General features: G+C 41.7%; 1 protein-coding gene across 2 annotated transcripts in view; it reads right to left on the bottom strand.

Moving 5' to 3' along the window:
• The window catches only part of LOC138740652 (glypican-4-like), a 141,229-nt gene that overhangs the window by 67,424 nt on the left and 49,850 nt on the right, over nt 1-23,955 (bottom strand). For both annotated transcript variants that reach the window (XM_069893604.1, XM_069893606.1), the window contains 2 exons: nt 11,944-12,102; nt 6,947-7,338 (listed from right to left, as the gene is read on the bottom strand). In XM_069893604.1, coding sequence (XP_069749705.1) covers nt 6,947-7,338; nt 11,944-12,102 — 551 coding nt within the window. The remainder of the gene's footprint in view (nt 1-6,946; nt 7,339-11,943; nt 12,103-23,955) is intronic.

The following is a 23,955-nucleotide window of genomic DNA, read 5'->3' as shown; positions in this document are numbered from 1 at the left end:
GACTGTGTCATATGAAGCATGGATGATCGAGCTTGGGCTTTTCTCTTTGGATGAAAGATGTAAAAATTTATGAGCTGAGTCAATAGAGTGGACAGTAAGTAGCTTTATCTCAGGGCCACAATGTTGAAGGGAGATCAGAGGTCAGAATTCATATATATATATATGTATATATTGATATATACATACACAGAGGGTGATGAATGTCTGGATTGCATTGCTGGGAGTGGTACAATGGAGGCATTCAAAAGATACTTAGATAGGCACATGGGTGTAAGAAAGATAAAGGATTATGAGTGTGTGATAGGAAGGGGTTAGATCATTGTAGAGCAGGTTTATAGAAATCTGCACAACATTATAGGCCAAAGGGCCTGTACTACACTGTTTTGTTCTCTGTTCTATGTGATATTGTGCCAACAATTTCTTCTAAATATTTACAACATTGTCTTTGATCTCACATTTATAGCATCATACTGACCAAATCATCTACCCAAGAGGATAGGTTGTAAGGGATGTACGGCGAGCTGGCTAGTGAATGTAAATTTGGCTTCATAGTATGTGTCAGAGAGTGACAATGGAGAGTTGTCATGGGGAGAGCATGTTATAGGTTGTTATATGCAAGATAGTATTAAACTGGAAAGGGTTCAGAAAAGATTCATAATTATGTTTAGGACTGGTGGGCTTGAATTATATGAATGGATAGGTTGAATAATTCCTGCTGGAGCATAGGAAGCTGAGGGGGAGCTTGGTTTATAAAATTATGAGGGGTTTAGATAAGGGAGATATTCATAGCTTTATCCCAGGGCAGGGATATTTATGGAGATTTATCCCAGAGGGCATAGTTTTAAGGTGAGAGGGGAAAGATTTAAAGGGGATCGAAGGGCAAGCTTTTCACACAAAAAGTGGCTTCTAAATGGTGTTTAAAAGACATTTAGACAAGTAAATGGAGAGGAAAGAGATATTAGTGAATGATTTTATTGAATGGCACAGGTTCAAAGGGTCAGATGACTCACTGGCCCTATTATTTACAATATAACCAAAACTCAGATAAATGGAATTAGCTTGGGTAGATAATTTGGTTGCATGGTGCTAGAAATGTGAAATCAAAAAGAAAGTTGAAAATAATTAGAATATGTAACATCTACAAAGAGAGAGAAAACAAGTTAATGTGATTATGTCTTTGGTGAAGCTTTCATTGGAGCATGACAATTAAATAAAATGATGAAGACAACATAGTTTACCATAGATGCTGCGTCACCGCTGTATTTGGCCAGCACTTTTGTGTATTGCACTCAACTCCAGTATCTGCAGATTTTCAAGTTTACCAACATGGATGACCACACACCATGCATTCATTCAAACACAGGCAAATGTAAACAAATGTTCAATAATACAATAAACAATAAAAGTTTATGAGATTGTTTCTTCTCAGCAATGGCTGAGTCTTACAGTGGGTGGTTAATTATGGACGACTCAGAAATAGCAGGGCAGACAGAATGAAAGAATGAGCTATTTGTGTTATAACATTGTTCCAATCAAGGTCAGGTGACCCAAGCATCACTATAAAAGTGAGGGACTGTGTAGCACAGCGGTCATCAAGGGAGCGGCCTAAGTCAGAGTACAAAGGTTTTGACTCAAGGGGCTGAAGGGGACCAATATCCAGAGGAGTCTGAATGGGGATGCAGGAATGAAGTAAAGGCCACCCTATTTGAGGAACAAAAAAGATTCAGCAGGTAGGCACAGGTTTCTGCATTATCTTGTATATTTTTTCCAGATTAATGGATAGAAGGAATGGCATGCAAGCCAGTGAAATGCTCTTCTTGCAGAATATGGATAGTCAAGGAAGCCAGCAGTATTCCTGATGACTTTGACTGCAAAAAGTGCATCCAGCTGCAGCTCATGACAATCTGAGTTAAGGAATTGGAGATGGAGTTGGATGAACTCTGGATCATTCGGGAGTCTGAGGGGGTGATAGACAGAAGGTATAGCTATCACACATAGGAGTCAGGAGGAAGATGGCTGGGTGACAGTTAAGAGAGGGAAACTATGGCAGTTCCCCTCAATAACAAGTATACCCTTTTGGATACTGTTGATGGGGGGGGGGGGGGACAACCTACTAGGGACATGACACAACAATCAGGTCTCTGTCACAGAGTTTGGTTTAGTGGCTAAGGGAAGGGAGAAAAGGCGAGCCGTAGTGATAGGGGATTCCATAGTTATGGGGACAGATAAGAGGTTCTGTGAAAGGGATTGAGAATCCCAGAGGGTGTGTTGTCTCCCTGGTGCCAAGGTGAGAGATAACACTGACTGAGTTCACGACATTCTCAGAAGTGAGGGTAAGCAGCCAGATGTTGTGGTCCATGTAGCCCTGCAAGGACAGTTCAGGGAATTAAGCACTAAGTTGAAGGACAGGACCTCTAGGGTTGTGATCTAAGGTTTGTTAGTGAGATTAGAAATCAGAAATGCAGCTGAAAACATGGCTATAAACATGGTGCAGGAAAAGAGCCTCTGGTTTCTGGATCACTGGGCTCTCTTCCAGGGAAGATGGGACTTGTTCTGATGGGATGGTTTGCACCTTAACTGAAGGGGACCAATATCCTTGTGGGAAAGTTTGCTAGTGCTACTCTGGAGGGGGGAGGGGGGGGGGGTTGAAACTAGATTTACAGGGGGATGGGAACCACAGTACAAAAGTAGATAGGGGAGAAGATGGGGAAAGAGATGATGTGGGAGTGGAGGGGGGGGGCAAGAAATAATGTGAAGACTGCATTTAAAGTCAGAAATCAAAGGGTTGTACGTGGTGGAAATGTTCTCAGATGTATCTATTTCAATGCAAGTTGTAGAAAAAAGAAGACGAGCTTAGAGTGTGGATTAACACGTGGAATTATGACATTGTGGTCATTAGTGAAACTTGATTGCAGGGGCTTGATGGCAACTCAATGTTCTGGGGTTTTGTTGTTTCAGACAGGATAGAGCAGGAGGGATAAAAGGGGAAGGAGTAGCACTGCTCATCAGGGAAAATATCACAGCTGTGTTCAGACAGACCAGACCGACCAGACCAGAGGGCTCGTCTACTGAGGCGATATGGGTGGAGCTGAGGAACTGGAAAGGTGTGACCATACTCATGGGGCTATATTGTAGACCATCTAATAGTTAACAAGAATTGGAGGAGCAAATCTGTAGAGAAATAGTAGACAGCTACAGGAAACATAAGGTTGTGATTGTAGCTAATTTTAATTTTCCACATATTGACTGGGACTCCCACACTGTAAAAGGGCTGGATAGCTTGGAGTTTGTCAAATGTGTTCAGGAAAGTTTTTTAAAATCAATATATAAAATTACCAACTATAGAGAGTGCAATATTGGACCTCCTATTAGAGAAAAGATAGGACAGGTGATAGAAGTATGATAGGGGTCATTTTGGGTCCAGTGATCATAATACCACGAGTTTCAAGTTAATTATGGAGAAGGATAGGTCTGGACCTTGGGTTGATATTCTAAATTGGACAAAGGCCAATTTTGAGGAAATAAGAAATGGTCTAGAATGCATAGATAACTTGTTTTCAGGCAAGGATATGTTCGGTAAGTGGAGGACCGTCAAAAGTGAAATTTTGAGAGTACAGATTTTATATTGAGACAGAGTATATAAATATGTTTTTGGGAGATAAATTGGTCAAGGTTTGTTAGAGTAGGTCACATACAAACACTTTAAAACAGATCTTATTTGAAATACTGGAGCTCTACTCATGCTAGACATATTGGGGTCTCACAGCTTTTGCAAGAGTTTGAATTGTTGTTTACAAAAGGAACAGATGAAAGAGCATGTCGGTGCCGCTGCTGTCTGGAGTTTTGCAAGCAGAGAGTCAAACAAGTTTTTTCTGTGTGTGTGTGTGTGTGTGTGTGAGAGAGAGAGAGAGATATACACACAGAAATAACTTGTACAGTGTTACAGCTAGCAGAAGTAGCTGGGACTGGAACAGGACAAGATGGCAAGCTTATGGAAAGCCCATTTTTAAGACGGCCTGGTCAAAGCCCTTGTGGTTCATGCAAGTAGAGAGGACTGGCTGTCTAATGTTTCACTTGGAACAGAGAAACAAGAAGGAACTCTGTGGTGACCTGAAAGAAAGAGGTTATCATCTGACGGGGCAAGTTTCTTCAGCAAGACACTGAAGTGGCTGATGGAAGTAAAAGGAACAACAAATCTCTTTGAAAACTGACAAGAACCTTTCTGAGCGGTAACCATTTACCTTGCATGCACCAAAGCCTGGTGAACTTTATAAATGCTAAATTCTGTGCACAGTATGAGTTGCCTACAATCAGTGAACTTGGAGGAATGAGAAGTAAAATTGGACTATGAACCAAAGAACTTTTCTGAACGTACAAACACATTTCATACACGTCCACTTAGAATTAGAAGGGGGTTAAGTTAGGTTAAGTAAGTCAATAGAGATAAGTTAAAGTGTGATTCTGTTTTCATGTTTAAAGATAATTAAAAGCAACTTTTGTTTAAGTAACCATTTGGCTTGGAGAATATTGCTGCTGGGTTTATGGGTCTTCTGGGCTCGTAACAGTATGTTCCTGCCAGGATTAAAGGCAGGGTTAGCAGGCATGGGGAACCTTAGTTTTTGAGGGATATTAAGGATCTGGTTTGGAAGAAGAAAGGTATATAGGAAATATAGGCAATATGGAGCAAATGAGGTACCTGAGGGGGTATAAAAAGTGCAAGGAAAACTTCAAGAAAGAAATCAGGAAGACTAAAAGAAGATGTGAGGTTACTTTGGCAGGCAATGTGAAAGAAAATCCTAAGAGCAAAAGGGTAGTAAGGGACAAAATTGGTCCCCTTGAAGATCAGAGTGGACGACTTTGTATGGAGCCAATAGAAACGGAGGAGATCTTAAATGGTTTTTCCCCCCCCCCCCCCAAATCAGTATTCACTCAGGAAATGGGCACAGAGTCGTGGAAAGTAAGGAAAACAAGCAGCGAGGACATGGAACCTATACAGACTAAAGAGGAGAAAGTGCTTGCAGTCTTAAAGCAAATAAGTGTAGATAAATCCCCAGGGCCTGACATAATATTCCCTTGGACCTTGAGGGAGGCTAGTGTAGAAATTGCAGGAGCTCTGGCAGAAATATTTACAATGTCCTTAGCCACATGTGTGGTGCTGGAGGATTGGCGCGTAGCTCACATTGTTTCATTGTTTAAAAATGCTCCAAAAGTAATCCTGGAAATGATAGGCCAGAGAGGCTGAGGTAAGTTACTGGAAAGTTTTCTAAAAGATTGCATATATACAAGTATACGGAAAGCCATGGACTGATTAGGGATAGTCAACATAGCTTTGTGCATGGTAGGTCGTGTTTAAACAATCTTTTGAGCTTTTTGAGGAGGTAACCAGAAAAGATTATAAAGGTAAGGCTGTGGATGTTGTCTGCCTGGACTTGAGTAAAGCCTTTGACAAAGTCCCATATGGGAGGTTAGTCAGGAGGTTCAAACGCAATCACAGTGAGGTACTGACTGAACAAGAGAAGCCAGAGAATGGTGGTGGATAATTGCTTATCAAGCTGGAGGCTTATGACTAGTGGTGTGCCTCAGGTATCGGTACTGGAACCATTGTGGTTTGTCATCTATATCAGTGATCTGGTTGACAATGTGATAAATTGGATCAACAAGTTTGCAGATGACACTAAGATTGGAGGTGTTGTGGACCAGTCAGGAAAGCTTTCAAAGTTTGCAGAGGGATTTCGACCAGCTGGAAAAATGGTCGGAAAAATGGCAGATGGAATTTAATGCAGAAGTGTAAGGGTGTTGCATTTTTGAAGAAGTAACCAATAAAGGACATATACTGTAAATAGTAGGGCACTGAGTAGTATGGTTTTGAACAGAGGGATCTGGGATTATAGATACATAATTCCCTGAAAGTGGTGTCACAGCTAGAGTGGTTATTGAGAGAGTTTTAGGCATATTATTCTTCACAAATCAAAGTAATTGAGCATAGTAGTTGGGATGTTATGGTAAAGTTGTACAAGACATTGGTGTGGCCAAATTTGGAGTATTGTGAGCAGTTTTGGTCACCTAACTGCAGGAAAGATGTCAATAAGATTGAAAGAGTGCAGAGAAGATTTACTAGGATCTTGTCCAGACTTCAGGAACCGAGTTACAGGGAAAAGTTAAACAGAACAGGGCTTTAATTCCTGAAGCATAAGAGAATGAGTGGAGATTTGATGGAGGTATTTAAAATTATGAGGGGTAAAGACAGTAAATATAGATATGCTTTTTCCACTGAGGGTAGGTGAGGTGCAAACTAGAGGACATGGGTTAAGGGTTGGGAACATAAGAAGGAACTTCTTCACACAGAAAGTGGTGAGAGTGTGAATACGGGCTCAATTTTAACATTTAATAAGAATTTGGACGGGTGCAAGCATGGGAGAAGTATGGAGGGCTGTGGACGTTGCAGGTCAGCTGGACTAGGCAGAAAAATGTTTCAACACAGACCAGAATGACCAAAGAGGCTTGTTTCTGTGCTGCAATGTTCTATGGTTCAAATGGTCCCAAAATGAGTCAAGCTGTAGCCTGTCAAAAAAAAACCTATTTTACTCTCAGTGACAACTCTACATATCGCCATTGTCGCTGGTCTGTGTTAAAACTGCATTTCTCATGTCTGGTGCTGAAACAAATCTGAAGTGTGCTACAGCACTCAATGGCATAATTGCCAATGATGCAAGGCAATGCAGAAAGGATTGTGTGAGTTACTGATCTGTCAAAATATTATAGTTTAAAGGATAAACAAAATTTAAAATTGCAGAGTGTTTTGTGGGAAAATCCACAATATTGGGAAGAAAAGCTGTACCCAATTCGTGTGCAAAGCAATTGATATGAAAGCTTGGGTGTGATTTTTGTTTCATTAAACAATACCAAAGCAACAATTTTCTGATAATGAAAGGAACAATTCACTTACTGTAGACACTTTGGCCACTACATCTCTTCCAACTCTAAGACCTTGTGCAAATGTTCGAGCAACAATAAATGCCCTGGTCACTTGAAAATTCAGTTTGCGTGGTACATCTCCAAATGGCTTCAGCTGTTCTGTATATTTACTAATGCAATCCAGGTACTCTTCTGTGAAATGGTATTGAGGATTCATCAACCGAAACATCCGCTCCAGCAGACGAGCCCAAAAGTCATTCAACAGGTCTTCCAGGTTTAGATTTCCAGCCATATAGTACTTCTTCAACTCTTTAAACAGGTCCTGGAACACGTCAGAGTTTTTTTTATAAACTTGGCCGTAAGTATGTACAAACATATCATTCAAGGATTTCTCAGCATTATCCAATAGCTCCTTGAAAAATTCTGTGGAAATGAATGAATAGCATCAATAATTTGATCAAGTGCACAGATTTCTAATATTTCACTTCCATTATAAAATACGTAACTTTTGGCTCCATTATAAAAGCAGAGTAGGTCTTTGCAATAATTTGTCAGAATTTGCTTCCTTCTTCCCGTTCATAGTTCATTATCACAGAGACATTGAATAGGTAGAGCACCTGGCCATTCACCTCTGTGTCAGCCTGCTGACAACTTCACTCCAATCTAGCCCTTTTTCCAGAGAACGCACATTGGTTTTCCAGCATTGATTCCTTCTTGAAAGCCATAAAGGAATCCAAGAATTATCTGCTGCACATAAGAACCAAGAAATATCTGATGTATTTAAGAATGGAACTGCAGAGATAGATGTTTTCACTGTAAGAAGGAAACAGGAACAACAGTACATGCAATTTGGGCATGTGAGAAAGTGGAAAAGTTTCAGGTATTAAATAAAATCACAAAAAGCAACATACCAAAAAATCCAGAGATCTTTCTTCTAAGAACTAGGCCTCAAACTGGATGAAGCTCAAAAAAGATTTATTATGATAGCCTTAGCTGTAGCAAAGAAATGTATAATGTCAACTTAGAAATCAGAAGAGAGCCTGAGAGTACAGCAATGGTACATGGAAATAAATAAATGTATTCCATTGGAAAAAATAACATATAATTTGAAAAATAAAGTCACAGTATTCGAACAAATTTGGGAACCGTACATGAAACACAACAGAGAGGGCCTACCGCGGACCTCCACCCCCTAAAATGACAGAATGAGAAGATGACGAAATGACCTGACCCAGTGTGTAAAAGTATATGACACAATTTTCTTGTTTATTTTCATTCTGTGATGACATTGTTTAATGGGTTTATTGTATATGTTGAACGTTTAATGGATTTGGAGGGGGGTGGGAAGGGAGGGGGGAAAAAAAAGGAGAGAAAATGCCACTGTGTATATTCAAGAGGGAAATGTTTGTGTGTATTTTGGTTAATATGCCTCATAGTGTGAAAAATAAAATACATTTTAAAAATGGAACTGCAGCAGTCAGTGGGGACTTGAATTTACACAATGACTTGGAGAAAAAAAGGTCAGATGAAGCAGCCTTGAGGAGGAGTTGCATCGTGATAGCTTTCTGAAACAGCATGTTCACCAAGTATTGGAGAAATTCGTTGGGTTGGGCAGCATCCATGGAAAACAACAACTAGTCGACATTTAGGCCAAAAACCCTTCATCGAGAATAGGAAAAACCGGGAGGACGCTCAAATGAAGAGGGGGTATGGGTAGGGTGGAAGAAGCACTGCCTGACAGGTGATCAGGGAGAAAAGAACTGAGTTAAGAAGTGACATGCTAGATGGAGAACTGGTCACAGGAATTCCAGATGCAGTACCACTCAGAGAAGTGTCTGGTGCTGTACATAGGTCAATGAAACCAGGGTTAGGGTTATGGCAGGGTTTACTCAGTCAACAAACAGCAAAGCCCTAACAAGTATAATGGAGCAGGTGGACCGAGATGGCAGCATAGGTAGAGAGAGTAGTGAAGAGAATGTTTGGGACTCTTCCTTTCATCAGTCAGGGCATTGAATACCAGTGTCAGATTTCAGATTTATTGTCAGAGTACATACATGCCATCGGATACAACCCTGAGATTCTTTTTCCTGCAGGCAAGGCAGAATTACCACTAAATGGTAGTGCAAAAATAAACATACACTTAAAAAAAATTTTTAAAACTGACTGCGCAGTACAAAGTAAAAAACAAAAATTAATAAAGAGTAAAATTAGTAAGAGTCCTTAAATGAGTCCCTGATTGAGTTTGTTGTGGAGTCTGATGGTGGAGGGGGAGCAGCTGTCCTGAACAGCTTGAGGCACAGACATCTCTTTCCTGATGGCAGCAGTGAGAACAGGGCATGTGCTGGGTGGAGTGGGTCTTTGATGATTGCTACTGCTCTCCATTGGCAGCATTCCCTTTAGATCGTCTTGAAGGTGGGAAGGGTTTTGCCTGTGATATCCTGGGCTGTAGCCGCTACTTTTGGCGGGGCTTTACGCTCAGAGGATTTGTTGTCCCAATGTCAGACCATGAGGCACCTGGTCAACACACTTTCCACCACACATCTGTAGAAATTTGTCAGGGTTTCTAATGTCATACCAAACTTCTGCAAACTCCTGAGGAAGTAGAGGTGATGTCGTGCTTTCTTTACTATGCCATTTGTGTGTTGGGTCCAGGAAAGATCCTCCAAAATAGTGACTCCCAAATTAGGACATCATGTTGAATTTATACACTAGTGAGACCGAACTTGGAATATTGTGTCCAGTTAAAAAATATAAAACATGCTGGCATTCCTGGAGCTTCTGTAACAGCAGCGCTGCCACTGGTATGGACCCACGAAGAGTGTAGAGCAAAGACACAGCGCTCCCGCGAGGTCCAACTGCTATCAGCTCTGTACAGGCTTTGAATGGCAAATTAAAGGAGCCGACGTGGTTTTATTTAAAATCCTGCTACCACGGGGTCTGGACCTAAGGTGACGGTATCTATGAATAGCAGAAGCCACAAGGGGTTGGAGACTCCAGGGAATAGGAGAGCTGGTGCAAGGCACCAGAAAATGGGAAGACCAACCCCCGCCTGAGAAGGAGAAGCAGAGGAGACAGCCCACAGGACAGTGACCACTCAACGGACCAGTGAGGGGTTCTGCTGCTGAAGGAACCACACAGGCGGCAGGCTGCTGGTGACTCGAGGCGAGGCACCCATAAGAGACCAAGGGCTGCTGGAGACTCACACCAGGTTGCAGACTGCTGGAGTCTGGCCGATGGGGTACCAGGTATTGGAAACGAGATGCGAGAGGGTGCCGAAGAGTGGTGAAAGGGTTCCTAATCGTATCGGAGGTTCAGTCCTGGAGCTCATGTTGCTGATGGTTTCGACTGGACTCTTGGTGACTGTGGAGGCTGCGGGAGCACTGGAGGAGAATCCAAAGACACTTGGTGACTCTGAGGGGACTCGCTTTTGTTCCTCTTTCTCTGACTGCAAGAGGCGCTTCAGGCAATTTCTGCCAATGGCGAATCTACCTGTCTTACAGCAGGGAAAAGCAATTTCATGTAATATGGCACTTTTTATTTACTTAACAATAAATTGAATCTTGAGTTTTGGTCATGAATATTATAAAGTTGGAAAACATACAGAAGAGGTTTTCAAAATTGTGGTCATAATAATGCATAGAATGTAGAAGAACAATAACACAGCAGAGTAGTAGCCCCACTTTGCTGTGCTGTCCTGCAACACTCACACCTACACCTACCTGTCCAAGTTTTATCTATTCCTATTTTACCACCTTCAACCCCAGCAATGCATCCCATGCATCTACCACTCTCTGTGTAAAAAGCTTGCCTCTCATATCTCACCTGGTATTTGCTATTATCGCTCCAGAAAAAAGATGCTGGCTGTATCTCTATTAAGTTATCTTTTATCCTTTATTGCTCCAAAGAGAAAAGTCTTAGCTTGGTCAAACTTGCTTCATTGGACATGTTCTCCATTGCAGACAACATTCTGATAAGATTTATGAGAGGCTGGTACAATAGGGACATTCAAAAGACATATAGATAGACATGTGGATGTAAGAAAAATAGAGGGTTATTGGTGAGAGGAAGAGAAACATCAGATTGTTGTGGAGTAGGTTTACATGGACTGGCACAACATCTTGGGCTGAAGGGTCTGTACTATGCAAAAATGTTCAATGTTCTATTTGTAACTTTCCAGTCCTCTGGAACCACTCTGAAATCCAGCGATTCTTGAAAGATCACTAACAAATCTCCTCAGCAACGTCTTTGAGAACCCTGGAGTGTAATTCGTCCATTTCAGGTGATTTATCCACCTTCAGACTTCTGAACTTCCCCCGCACCTTCTCCTAAGTAATAGTGACCACACCCATTTCGGTCCCTTAACACTCTTGAACTTCTGGCACATTGCCGGCATCTTCCACACTGAAAAATTAACCAAAATTCCAGAACTCACCAAAAACAGCACAAGGCGATCTCGCGAGACCTGACCTTGGTGGCTGCCATGTTGTATATGGTGTATAATTGACACCGAACTGTAGGACTACAAAGTAGGATGATGGTCGTGGAAGAAACAGGTATGCCCAAAATAGAGAATAGCACTCAGTGGGTTTGGGAGGGGAAATAACAAGCATGCGCTTTTTCTTGCCGCTGTCACTGGCAGAGCAGTTCCAGCGTGGGGGTTATAGGTAACGAAGATGACCATTGATCGTGCATTAAGCTGCTGCTGCTGCCCTGAGCGGCCCAATGAGGTGCTGGAGCAGTGCTCCAGTGAGCTCCGTCAGCATTGCACCCCTGCTCTGCACCTTTGTACTCTCTTATTTGTTGGACAATGTATGAGATGACTGATTGATCTGTTCATGTATCACCACAGCTGTAAAACATGACAATAAACTTGAGCTTTCTACTTTTTTTTTAAAATGTGGAGCTTACAATAATCAAGTAATATTGACAAATCATGCAGGAAATGGCAGTTACATATTAATTCTTCCATGACTCACAGTTACCAACACTCGTTATTTCCATCCAATTACATTTCTCCCCTAGACTTACCATCAAACTTTGTATATCTGGAAGCAAAAGTTGAACGCAGGGTTTTGCTGGTGTCCAATACCGCTTTGGTGAACTCCTGCTGGCTTTGTTGGCCGAGCTTCTCCTCAATTTCAGAAGTACAGCATGTGTGCAGTTGGGAACATACCTTCAGTTGATCTCCTGGGGGAAACAAACAAAAGAGATTGGATATCTTTTACTCTGATATTTACTCCCACCGATAGACAATATTTTTATGGATCTGTGAAGGGTGCGGCAAACATCAACCAAGCTAACAACAATTATAAGAGAGGACTGAACAAAACTGCAACACGGAAATGGACGTAATAAATTAGTTTGGGATCAAGAATCAGTTCAATGCAAGTGATGGGGGAGCTGAACTTGGTGATCATTTAAAAAGAACAAGTATTGGCTGGGAAATGCATGAGAAAGGGAGCTCTGATCTGATTGAATAACGCAGCATACTACTATGGCCACATTGTCAACTAATTCAACATCATTTGGATAAAGAAAGGGAGAGCTATACATTCAAGTTTACTCCCAAGAGTTTCGATGGCCAGAAAGATAGCAAGGAGCAAAAACTTGCTTATCACTGATAGATTGAGGAATGAGATCATTTAATTTCAATCCAAGATTATTCCAGAATATCTTCAAAATTATGCAAACCAATAACTACAGTTGAATAATGAGATGTGGGTCAATGTAATCTGTAAACCTTAGTGAACATTACAAAAAAAAACAGCAAATCAAACATTGCCTTCATCTCAAGCCACAAAAAAATAATGGCAATGCAGGGAGAACAAGGAGTGGAGACACAGTGCTGACCTGCATGGTTCAACTGCCCAGTCCTAATGCCAGCGCCTCCATTCAACCTTTAAATAGCCGGTAAAATGAGCTGGCGATGTTTTTTAATTAAAATCCTGCAACGCCTTTGGTGGCAGCAGCCTCGAGGATAGACTCTGGCAGATGGCAGACTCTGGGAAAGCAGTGGACTGGTGTAGGGCTCTAGAAACAGGAGAACCCACCCTCCCCAACCCCGTTGAGAAGGAGAACCATAGGAGATAACTCGATAGGTCGGTGACCACTGAAGCGGACTAGCAAGGGGCTCAGCAGCTGAAGGACCCACGCAGGCTGCGGGCTGCTGGGTACTAGCACATAGGAATCATCGGAACCAGGATTCAAGAGAGGGCAAAAAAGGATCCATGAGGGCCTTGGGAGCTAAAGGCTTCCCAATCACATTGGAGGTTTGGACCTGGAGTTCAGGTTTCCAATGGATAGAACTGGGGTCTGTGCGGCTGAAGAGGGTGCGGGAGCACTAGAGGCAAATCCATGGATACTCAGTAACTATGAAAGGTCTCTTTCTCTAACTGTAAGAAGCACCAGGCAATACTAATCGTAACTCTTTACCTGCTTTATGGCAGACAAAAGGAAATCTCATTTAATGCATGTATTACATTTTCTGTTTTATCAAATGACAATAAAAAAATATTGAATCTTGAAATCAGAATAAAAAGATTGAAGGGTCTTGATTATGAGTTCAAGCCTAAAAAATTTTCAACCCTCTCTCCCACTGAATCTGCTCAACCTGCTGAGTTCCTCCAGCAGGTTACATTATACTCCAGATTCCAGCATCTGCAGTTTCTGTCTCTTCACCCCATCAGAATTCCAGTTGCATAACTGTTTATAATACAGGGCACTGTACAATGAAAGAGCAAGTTCAATGAATATGCTCAACAAAGGATTAATGAATTAGGTGAGAAAATACAGCTGTTCCCTTGTAATATTGTGGGAATGTAATTGCCTTCTAACATGACCTTCCCTGTGCTGGAGTGAGACAGCAACCAACAACGCAAATAATCAAGTAATGTACATGAAGAGTAAGGTCATCCTGACATTTCCCAGCTATTTGAAGACACCACAAAGAAACATGTTGAGTAAAAACAAGAACTGTCAGATGTGTGACTTGTAGGGTCTTATGCAGACCCTTGCCCAAAAGTATAAAAGTGAGGTGAACATTTTGAGGGTGCTCAGTGTAGAGAATGAGTTATTGAACTCTTTCTTTGTATCCCTCACTCCGAAGATTGAATAAACAAACTGTTGTATGCTTAATTGGTCCTATTTTATTACAGCACAGGCCAACTTTCACATTGGCATAGTCGGCAGGATCTTGCTGGGACAGAAGTCACTTCGGTCCGAGTAAGGGGCCATCAGCATTCGGTATTCAGGAGGGAGGACGAAAAGGAGCCTTCAGATCCATTGTATCGGACTCCTACCCCGGTTTCTGTGACCACTGTGGTCCTTCATCCAAGGTTGATCTGGTTCCCTGCCGAGATCCAGAAAAGAACCAAGATAGACAAGAAGACAAAGCATACAGGTCAGTGGAAATGTATGGTATTATATTTAAGGTTATGTGCAATTGCAGTGGTTATGTGATTAAACGGATACAGGATTGCTGGAGGTTAAATTTGAATTTGATCGGTTGGCCAGAGAGGCCCAAATTAAAAAGTTAATTTGTAAGGCAGGTAGGAGATAAAATATGGATAAGATTGATGGAGACATCCCGATACAATTAGTGTGTAATTTGTATCTGAAACATGGTAACAATTTTGACAGTTGTTGTCAGCATTAACAAATCAACTGGGTAATGAGAACAACTAACTATCATAAAATACGCAAGAAAGAAATGGAAAAATGTGTATACAGGAATAGAAAGAACAGGGATGGAAAGAATGGCAAAATCTAAAAAACGAAGCAGGAGGGAAAATGCAAGTCATAGAGGGATAGTGTTATGCACAAAGGAGGGTGCACCTAAAGACTGGGAAGTCTTACAGGTGGAGGGTGAGTGGCAAGACAATCAGGAGAAAAAAATGGAAAGAGGATGAGAGAAGTGCTAGGTGACAAATGCTTAACAGAAGGTGATAAAAGAAGACCCCGGGAACCCATTATCAGGTATGGTGACACTATTCTTTTTACAGTACGATGAAGAATCGAAAGATTCCCTGTGGGCAAGACCACCCCCATATGTACCCCAGCCATCACAACCCCCACTACAGACACCAGCACCCCCCCCCCACCAAGATCCACAGCAAATACGCCAAGCCCCTTCTCCCACTTGTTACGATGAAGGAGGAGGAGAAGCTGAATGAGGTTTCAGACTCAACTTTGATGGAGAATTGTTGCTCATTTTGGAAAAAGAGACTTAAAGTTGATCTCCCACCTTCCAGGCTCCTCAAGCACTTTTGTTTGTGTAACGATGTTATGCAGGTTGTGAGGAAGAAGGGGTTAAAAAAAAACTCAAGCTGAATGTACCATTAGCAGCAATTTGAAACCTGCCCTCTAGAGTGCTTCACTTGTAATGGAATGAATCACCTCTTTTACGAATAGCCTGCATTTTAATGGGCAGGGTTGATTCTTGGAAGGAGCCAGAAAGCATCAGGGGAGCATTCTTTAGCTGACAAAGAGAAGGTTTCTAAAGAGCACAGATATACTAACATGCTACATAACATGCTGCAATGTGTCTGAAACAAAGACAAATCATTTTTTGACTTCAGCGGGACAAGATTTAAAAGACAATCCCATTGATGGTGCTATGACTTGGTTTATTGACGGGTCAGCCTTTGCGGATGATACAGGACAATGCTGTTCAGGTTATGCCATTGTCCAAAATACAGATGAAGTAATAGAGGCAGCTGCCTTCCACCTTCCATTGTCTGCGCAGTAATTTGAATTGTTTGCCTTTAGAACCTGTGTAAAAGGAAAGGGAATACCTTTTAATATTTATATGGACTTTTCTCAGTACGTTTTCAGTGTAGCACATGATTATGGAACCTTATGGCAACATTGGGGATTTTTTACATCCTCAGGAACACCGAAAAGAAACGCCACTTTTGTTGCCAACCTGGCCACCTTGCAATTATAAAATCCGATGCCCCTACCAAGGCCCAGGACCCTGTATCCTTTAGGAATGCTTACATAGATGCAACTGCAAAAGTCCCCCCACCATGTATTCAGAGAGCAATAAACTCCTTTTAAATAGAATGGTCTTGCCTGATATAGGGGATGTAGTAAAACTTCATGGGGATGCCCCTGCTCATTTGATTAAGCTTTAGAAATAGTGGGGGTGTGCCAAAGATTCAGAAACTCAATTATGGACCACCTCTGCTGGACAAATTTGTATATGTGATGCATTTTTACCTGTACTATTTATATATGCAATGTCACATTTGGGTAACAAGGAAATGGTAGGAGTGGCACTACAAAAGAAGTGGTACCACCCTAATTTGAGAAAAGAGGCACAAAGAAAGGCACAGGAAGAATTATAGAATTGTCAAGTGGAAACAGCTATAAGTACTGTCTTGTTATTACAGTACATTTCCGATTAACCAAAAAACAGTCAACCAAAATTCCGAATATCCAAGTTTCTTCGGGTGAGACATGACATCACAATTTGAAAAATAGTTGAAAAAAATTTACCCACTGTGCTCAAGTGGGGCTACAGGGAATCAATTTTATATTTGTCCACAGGTTACACATTGAAGGAAAGTATAGCACTGATTATTTATTTATAAATTGTCATTTTTTGCCACAAGTTACAACTTTGTGATAAATTGCATTGTGGCATTCTCAGAATTTGAAATGAATACTGCGCTCCCTCCCCGTTCACCTGCCCAAGCCACGCTCTCTCCCCACTCACCTGCCCAAGCCATGCTCTCTCCCCGTTCGCCCGCCTGAGCTGCCGCTCTCTCATCCAAGCCGCACTCTCTCCTTGCTCGCCCAAGCCCCTCCCTCAGGGTTGCTGGAGGACAATCCCTATACAATCTCCTCCCACTTACAGGTGAGGTGAGACCTCAGGCTCCCAGGCAGGATTGGCATCGGCAGTGGGAAGGTGTCAGGGTTACAAGTATTCTGATGCTACTGGGCTGCTTTAGAGAAAATTCCCAAATATCCGAAAAATCTGTTTAACCAAGATAAGTCCAATCCCAAGCATTTCAGATAATCAGAAATATACTGCAGTGATCTACCTCAAATAGCTGGGATTGAGGAGAATGATTCTCGAATTGGGAGCTGGAGTTTTGTGTGGAAATAATAGACAAAATGTAAAATTATAATTTATTGTACTATATAATTTTGAAACTCCCTTCAGCACAATGGGATTTCCTTTACTCAGAGCGATTCAAGAAGGCAGATTTGAGGTGATCCTCATTCTCAAGAACACTTAGGCCTGGGCTATAAATGCTGTTCTTTCCAGTGGTGCCGAGATCTCCAAAATAAATAATAAATAAATTGATCAGTGGAATTTTTCAACGCTGCATTAGTTTGAAATGATCAGCAATGCTCAATCAGATCTTTTCAGCATGTTACTTACTGCTAACAGATACAAAATATTGAAAGTTCCTTGAAAATAAAGTGCATAATATTTTCTTCATTCCCGTCAGACACGAAATGCTCTCCCAGTGACCTTGTTAGCTTTGCTGAATTTGAGGAGGTTTTCTGTTGCAGGTTTATGCCATTTAGGTTTGACGTTTAGATTGCTCCAACTGTTTCATACATAACCCCAGAACAACAATATCATTAACAATGTTACCCTGAGGTGGAGTTGAATACAGTTCTAGACATTCATCCTGGGCAGCAGATAAAAATGTAGAAGTGTGTCTTGACCTACATGCCCTCATGAAAGAATGATTAATTATGTGCAAGAAGTAACTGAAATTCTTGAGACCTTTTGCAGAGAAACAAGGAGGACAACATAAGAGGGACCAAAAATCCAGACCAGTGATTACGTTCTGATAAGGAATTGGGGGCGGAAAAAAGTTGGCACCAAGGTGGGAGGACAAGCCCTGACTAGGCTGCTAAGTGGTGAAAATGGACAATTATTGTACTTATGGGTGCTCTGGGTTTTGCTTTGGGCATCCTAGCAATGGTTAATTAGATAAAGGAAAAGGAGAATCTAAACCAGATGTTGAAACAGGAATGATAAATGAGCATAGCTTGAATAGTTTTACTTTTATTTGCTTCCTTCCTTTCTATTAACATCAGCACCAAAAGAAGGTTTAAATAGAATTTTTTTATGGGACAATACTAGAGTTTGTTAGAGGGATTGTTTTCTTTCTGTAGCATTGCTGCAAGATGTGATAAACCAAGCTCAAAACTCAAGCTAAACATTTTGCTGGCGTCTGCCAATTACAAGTTATATAATTGGTTATGATCAGGGAGTGGACTGAAAAATGAACCATATTCTAATGATCAAATAAATTATCATGGAATAATAAATTATCATGAAATGTGAAAGGTTAAGTTTAACAAATATGCTTAACAAAGGGTTAATGAATTAGGAGAGAAAATACAGTAGTTGCCTTGTAACATGGTGGGAATGTAATCGCCTTCTAACATTACCTTCCCTGTGCTGTAGTGAGATTGTAATTAACACCACAAATAATGTAGTAATGTAAATACACCAAGAGTAACGACACCCTGACATTTTCCAGCCACCTGGGAACATATTGTGTAATAACAAGAATTGCCAGATATTTGAAATTCTCACGCAGACCCCTGCCCAAAGGTGTATAAAAGATGAACACCTTGTATGCTTTGAGTGGGGCTCAGTGTAGAGAACTAGTTACTGAATTCTTTCTTTGTACCTCTCACTCCCGCTAGCGTTATCAAGGTTGAATAAACAAACTGTTGTACGCCTAATTGATTCTGCTGCTTGTTTTATTACAGCACAGGCTGACTTTCACAGCACCTCAAGAGAAGACTAGATTCAGAATAGGAGAAGAACACGAGACAATGCCAGTGACCCAGGTTCGAATCCAGCTGTCTGAAAGGAGTTTGTATGTTCTTCCCGTGCTTCATTTTCCTTCCAACCCTCCAAAAACATACAGGGTTTATAGGTTAATTGCTGTATATGGTGGGCACAGTGTTGAGGGCCAGAAGATTCTGTTATCATGCTGTACATCTAAAAAAAACAAAAGAACCAAAGAAACGAGGGAGCTTGAAGGAAAAAATTACATGATCTTTAGAAAAGACAAATCTACTGTATAATGGAGGTGATCATCATTAAATTTTATGGTAGTTCAACTATTTCACAGTCAGTGGGTTACAGCTCAGAAACAAGCCTTCTGCCCCAACTCGTACCTGCGGTCCAAATTATTGATGGCATTGTGTCCAGGTATGTGTATAATACAAAGACAGGTAGACAGCGGGTAGTGTTGAAGAAGCTAAGAATCTGCAGAGACTTGGACAGATTGGAAAATGGGCAAATCAATAGTGTAGGGAAATGTATGGCCATGCACTTTGACGGATAAACTATTTTCTAAATGAAAAGAGAATCAGAAAACTCTGACAAGACAAACCAGGGAAGGATTGGATGGTAAATGGCGTGACTGCATTTGAAAAATAAAGATTTTCATACACAGTAAAAATGCCATTATCTGGCAACTACAGGGATCGCAGGTGACAGAAATGTGAATTTTCCAGTTGACTGAGACTCACCTACGTTAAGAATAAACTGCTTAAAAATCAAAAGGGTGCAAAATGTAAAGTAATTTTTTTTTAAAATCAGCATTGTAATCTTTAATTATGTAAACTTTATCAAGCCATTTCTGTAACTTACAAGTTTTAAAATTAAATTGGAAGACCTGTTGCTGACGCTCTAATAATGTTGCGCTAACCGTGACACTAACCATGCTGCTGTCATAATTAGCCCCCTCCCTCAAGTTACAGATAAAGCATTACTAATGTACTGAATACTAATAAAAAATAAAGACTCTTACTAGGCAGAGATATGGAGACACTTTGGAAGAGTCACCCCAACAGTGAGTGGCATCACTTCATCTAGGTTGCCTGTCAGGGCCTAGGCGCAAACCTATTCACTTCTATGCACGTGTCCCGGTCAGGACCTCAGCGCAACCAGACCCACCTCCATGCAAGTGTCCAGGTCAGGACCTCAACCTCAACACACCTTCCTCGTGTTGACAACCTGACTGCCCTCCGCATTAGTTCCCCAATCAGGCCCTCAGCACACCTTCCCCACACTGATAACCCAACTCTGAAAAGAATGTGTGCGCATTAAGGGGCATTGCTAGTTCAGAGGGGAAAATCTGCACGTGTCCAACGAATTCTCAGCACTCCCTCTATCTGCCCAGTCTTTTTTTTTTTGCTGGTTGTTTGTGTTTCCAGTTGATTGAATTCCAGATAATGGGGATTGGCCAACTATACTTGACCTGGTATTGGGAAATTAACTGTGTCAGATCTCTCAGTGGGTGGTGATCACAACGCTCTCCTTCATCATAGTGCTGGAAAAGGACAGGAATTGACAACTTGGGAAAACATTTCATTGGGGTGAGAAAAATATGACGCTATTAGGCAGAGCTTGGGAACATAAATTGGGAGCAGATGTACACCAGGAAAAGTACAGCAGATATGTGTCAAATGTTCAGAAAACATTGCATGGTGCTCTGCACAAATATATTCCACTGAGGCAGAAAGGATAGTAAGGTGAAAGACCTGTGGTGGACAAGGAATGTAGAAAATCTAGTTAAGAAGAAGTTAAAGAAGATAGGCATTGATAGAGCACCAGAGAATTACAAGATTGCCAGAAAAGAACTTAAGAAACCACTTAGGAGAGCTACATGGGACCATTAGAAAGCCTTGGTAAGCAAGATTAAGTAAACCCCAAGGCATTCTACATGTAGGTGAAGAACAAGAGGATGAGTCATCTGAAGAAAGGACCCATCAGGAGTGTGGTGGAAATGTGTGCGTGGAATTGGAGGTGGTCGCGGGAGGATCCTTAATGAATCCTTTGCTTCAGTACTCATCAGAGAAATGGATTTTGGCAATTGTGAGGATGACTTGGAGCGGCCTGAGGTGCCACAGCATATTGAAAGATGTGCTGCAACTTTTGAAGGGCATAAAGTCACCAGGACCAGTTAAGATTTACTCAAGGCTATTGTGGGAAGCAAGGGAGGAGATTGCTAAGGCACTGGCAATAATCTTTGCATCATCACTGGGAACAGTAGTACCAGAGGGTTGCAAAAATTGTTCCCTTGTTCAAGAAAGGAAAGTAGAGGTAACCCAGGAAATTATAGACCAGTGAGTTTTACATCAGTGGTGGGCAAACTGTTGGAAATCCTGAGATACAGAATTTACAAGCATTTAGAGTGGCATAATCTGATGAAGTGGGGCAGTACAATAGGAAACTGAAAAGACTAAGATAAGCCCGTGGATGCAAGGAAAATGGAAGGTTATGGGTGTGACGTAGCAAAGGATTCAATTGTTGTGGAATAAGTTTATATAGGTTGGCACATTGTGGGCCAAAGGGCATGAACTGTGCTGGAATGTTCTCTGTTCATTATCTATTTGTAATTGTGGATCTCCTAAATTCTGTATTTTTCATTGTCCTTGGGCACAGAGAAACTTTTTTTTTTCCAGCATCTTCCCATCAAAAAAAAATTGCTTACAGTTTTCAGTCTGATTTTTCAACATCTCCATGTTGCTCCACCCTCTTGAGTAAATAAATTAACAGCCAACTGAAACATATCTGCAGCTTTACATGTCACGCAGTGTGCAGCCTTTTCACAAATTTCAGATCTTTTCCATTTCCATTTTGAACGTTGAAAAGAGAGTGCAGCCAAGTGGATGATAATTTTAATTTCTTGAACACATTCATATTCCTTACCCAACCCTTCGAGAACACAACTAAAAAGGTTGGGAGGGGGAGGGGGAAGAATGTTTGTAGTTGATTTCAACCTCTAAATTAAAATCTCCAACCTGAGGCCCAGGCCTATCCCTTATGCATAACCTATCTTGAAACTAATGGCATTATAATCACTGGATCCATAGTATTCCCCTGCATATACTTCTGTCAACTGTCCAGTCTTGTCACCTAATTGATCCAGTATTGCAGTCTATCCAGTTGGTACAACAATATATCGATTTAGAAAACTTCCTGAACACATGACAAACTCTAAGCCATCCAGCCCTTCACAGTCTGGGAGTCTCAGTCAATATGTGAAAAATTAAAATCACCTACTATCACAACTTTGTTTCCTGCAACTGTCTGCTATCTCTCTGCAGATTTGTTCCTCCAATTTTCACTGACTTTTGGGTGGTCTACAATGCAACCCCATGAGTGTGGTCACATTTTTCCTATTCCTCAGCTCCACTCACATAACCTCAGTACATTAGCCCTCTGGTATGTCCTCTCTGAGCACATCTGTGATATTTTCCCTGATGTGCAATTCAACTCCTTCCCCTTTCATCCCTCTGACTGAGTCTGAAACAACAGAATCCCAGAACACTGAGTTGCCGTCCTCCCCCTCCTGCAAAACTCATGAATGACCACAAAGTAGTAATTTCACTTGCCAATCCATGCTTTAAGCTCATCTGCCTTTCCTTTCTCCTTGTATTGAAATAGATCCTTCAATATAATGGGTTGACCAGAATTTCACACACAACCTGCCACATGCTAATGAGGTTAGAAATGGGAGGATAATGCAACCTCACACGTAGCTAAAAAAAAATGGTGCAGGAGGGAGATTTTCACACTTCTGGGTTCATTGGGGTCTCTTCCAGGGAAGGTGGGACCTGTACTGGTGGGATGGTTTTCATCTGAACTGGAGAGGTACTAATACCCTTGTGGAAAGGTTGTTAGTGCTACTCCAGGAGTTTAAACTAGATTTACTGTAGGATTGTAGCAGATAGTGGGAGTGGAGGAGGAAAAACGTGATGTTGAGTCTGCATATAAAGTCAGAAATCAAAGGCTTGTGCATGGTGGGAATAATTCTATTTATTATTCTATTCACAAAACAGAAGCCGATTCTGGCCATTTACATCATGCCACCCAATTACACCGAAATTAACTTATAATCCCATATGTTTTGAAGGGCGGGAGGAAACCGGAGCACCCAGAGAAAATCCCCGCAGAGACTGGGAGAACATACAAATTCCTAACACAGTGCCGGATTCAAACTCTGGTTGCTGTGCTAAAGCAGCAATGTGCTAACTGTGCTGCCCCTAATGTTCTGAGGTGTACATGTGGAGGCTTTCGAAAGGTACAGGTTTCCTGGTTTAGAGAGTTTGGACAAACTTGGTTGGTGTTCTCAGGAGTTCTCTGGAATGGAGTAGGCTGAGGGGAGACCTGATGGAGGTTTAGAAAATCATTTGAGGTAGATAGTAAAAACACAATGCTGGGTCAAACAATTTATCTTATACAGCAAAGATAAAGACACATACCAATGTTTCGGGGTTAGGCCCTTCATCAAAGTATGAGCAAAAGGTAGACAGTCACCTGTACAAAATGGTGGGGGGGGGTGAAGGAGGAGCAAGAGGAGGGGCACAGTCCCACAGGCAGGAGGTAATAGGTGGATAAGGGAGGGAGGGCACACCAGTAAACAAGAGGAGGGGGAAAAACTCTGTGAATGGAGAGAAGGGGGTAGAGAGCTGGAGGAAAGAAGACAGAGGGAATGGGAAAGAGAGGGAGAATGGGAAGTAGACTAGCTGGAACTAGAGAAGTCGATGTTAACGCCATCCAGTTGGAAAATTAGGTGTTGCTCCTCCAATTTACAAGTGGCCTTGGTTTGACAGTACATTCAGCCATCAACAGACATCAGCATGGGAGTGGGGTGCAGAATTTAAATGATTGGCCACTGGGAGATTCCTGTTACTGATGCAGAGTGAAGGTGCTCAGTGAAACGATCTCCCCGTCTTTCCGATGTAGAGAAGGCCACAATGAGAGCAATGGATGCAGTAGATGACTCCTGTGTATACACAAAGGAAGTGTGGCTTCACTTGGAAGGACAGTTTGTGACCTTGAAGTGTGGCACTTTCTGTGGCCACTGGGGGGAAAGTGCCAAGGGAGTGATTAATAGGAAAAGATGGTGAAGAGGAAGTCGTAGGGAAGGGTCCCTATGAAAGGCGGAGAGGGAGGAGTGGGAAAGATGTGTCAAGTGGTGAGATCAGGTTGTAGGTATGGAAATTATGGAGGATGTGTTGGATCCAGAGGTTGATGGGGTGGTA

The sequence above is a fragment of the Narcine bancroftii genome, chromosome 8 (assembly GCF_036971445.1).
Source record: "Narcine bancroftii isolate sNarBan1 chromosome 8, sNarBan1.hap1, whole genome shotgun sequence".
In the NCBI taxonomy this organism is placed as follows: Eukaryota; Metazoa; Chordata; class Chondrichthyes; order Torpediniformes; family Narcinidae; genus Narcine; species Narcine bancroftii.
The sequence above is the reverse complement of the archived record's forward strand: the minus strand, read 5'-3'. Positions and strand labels throughout refer to the sequence as shown.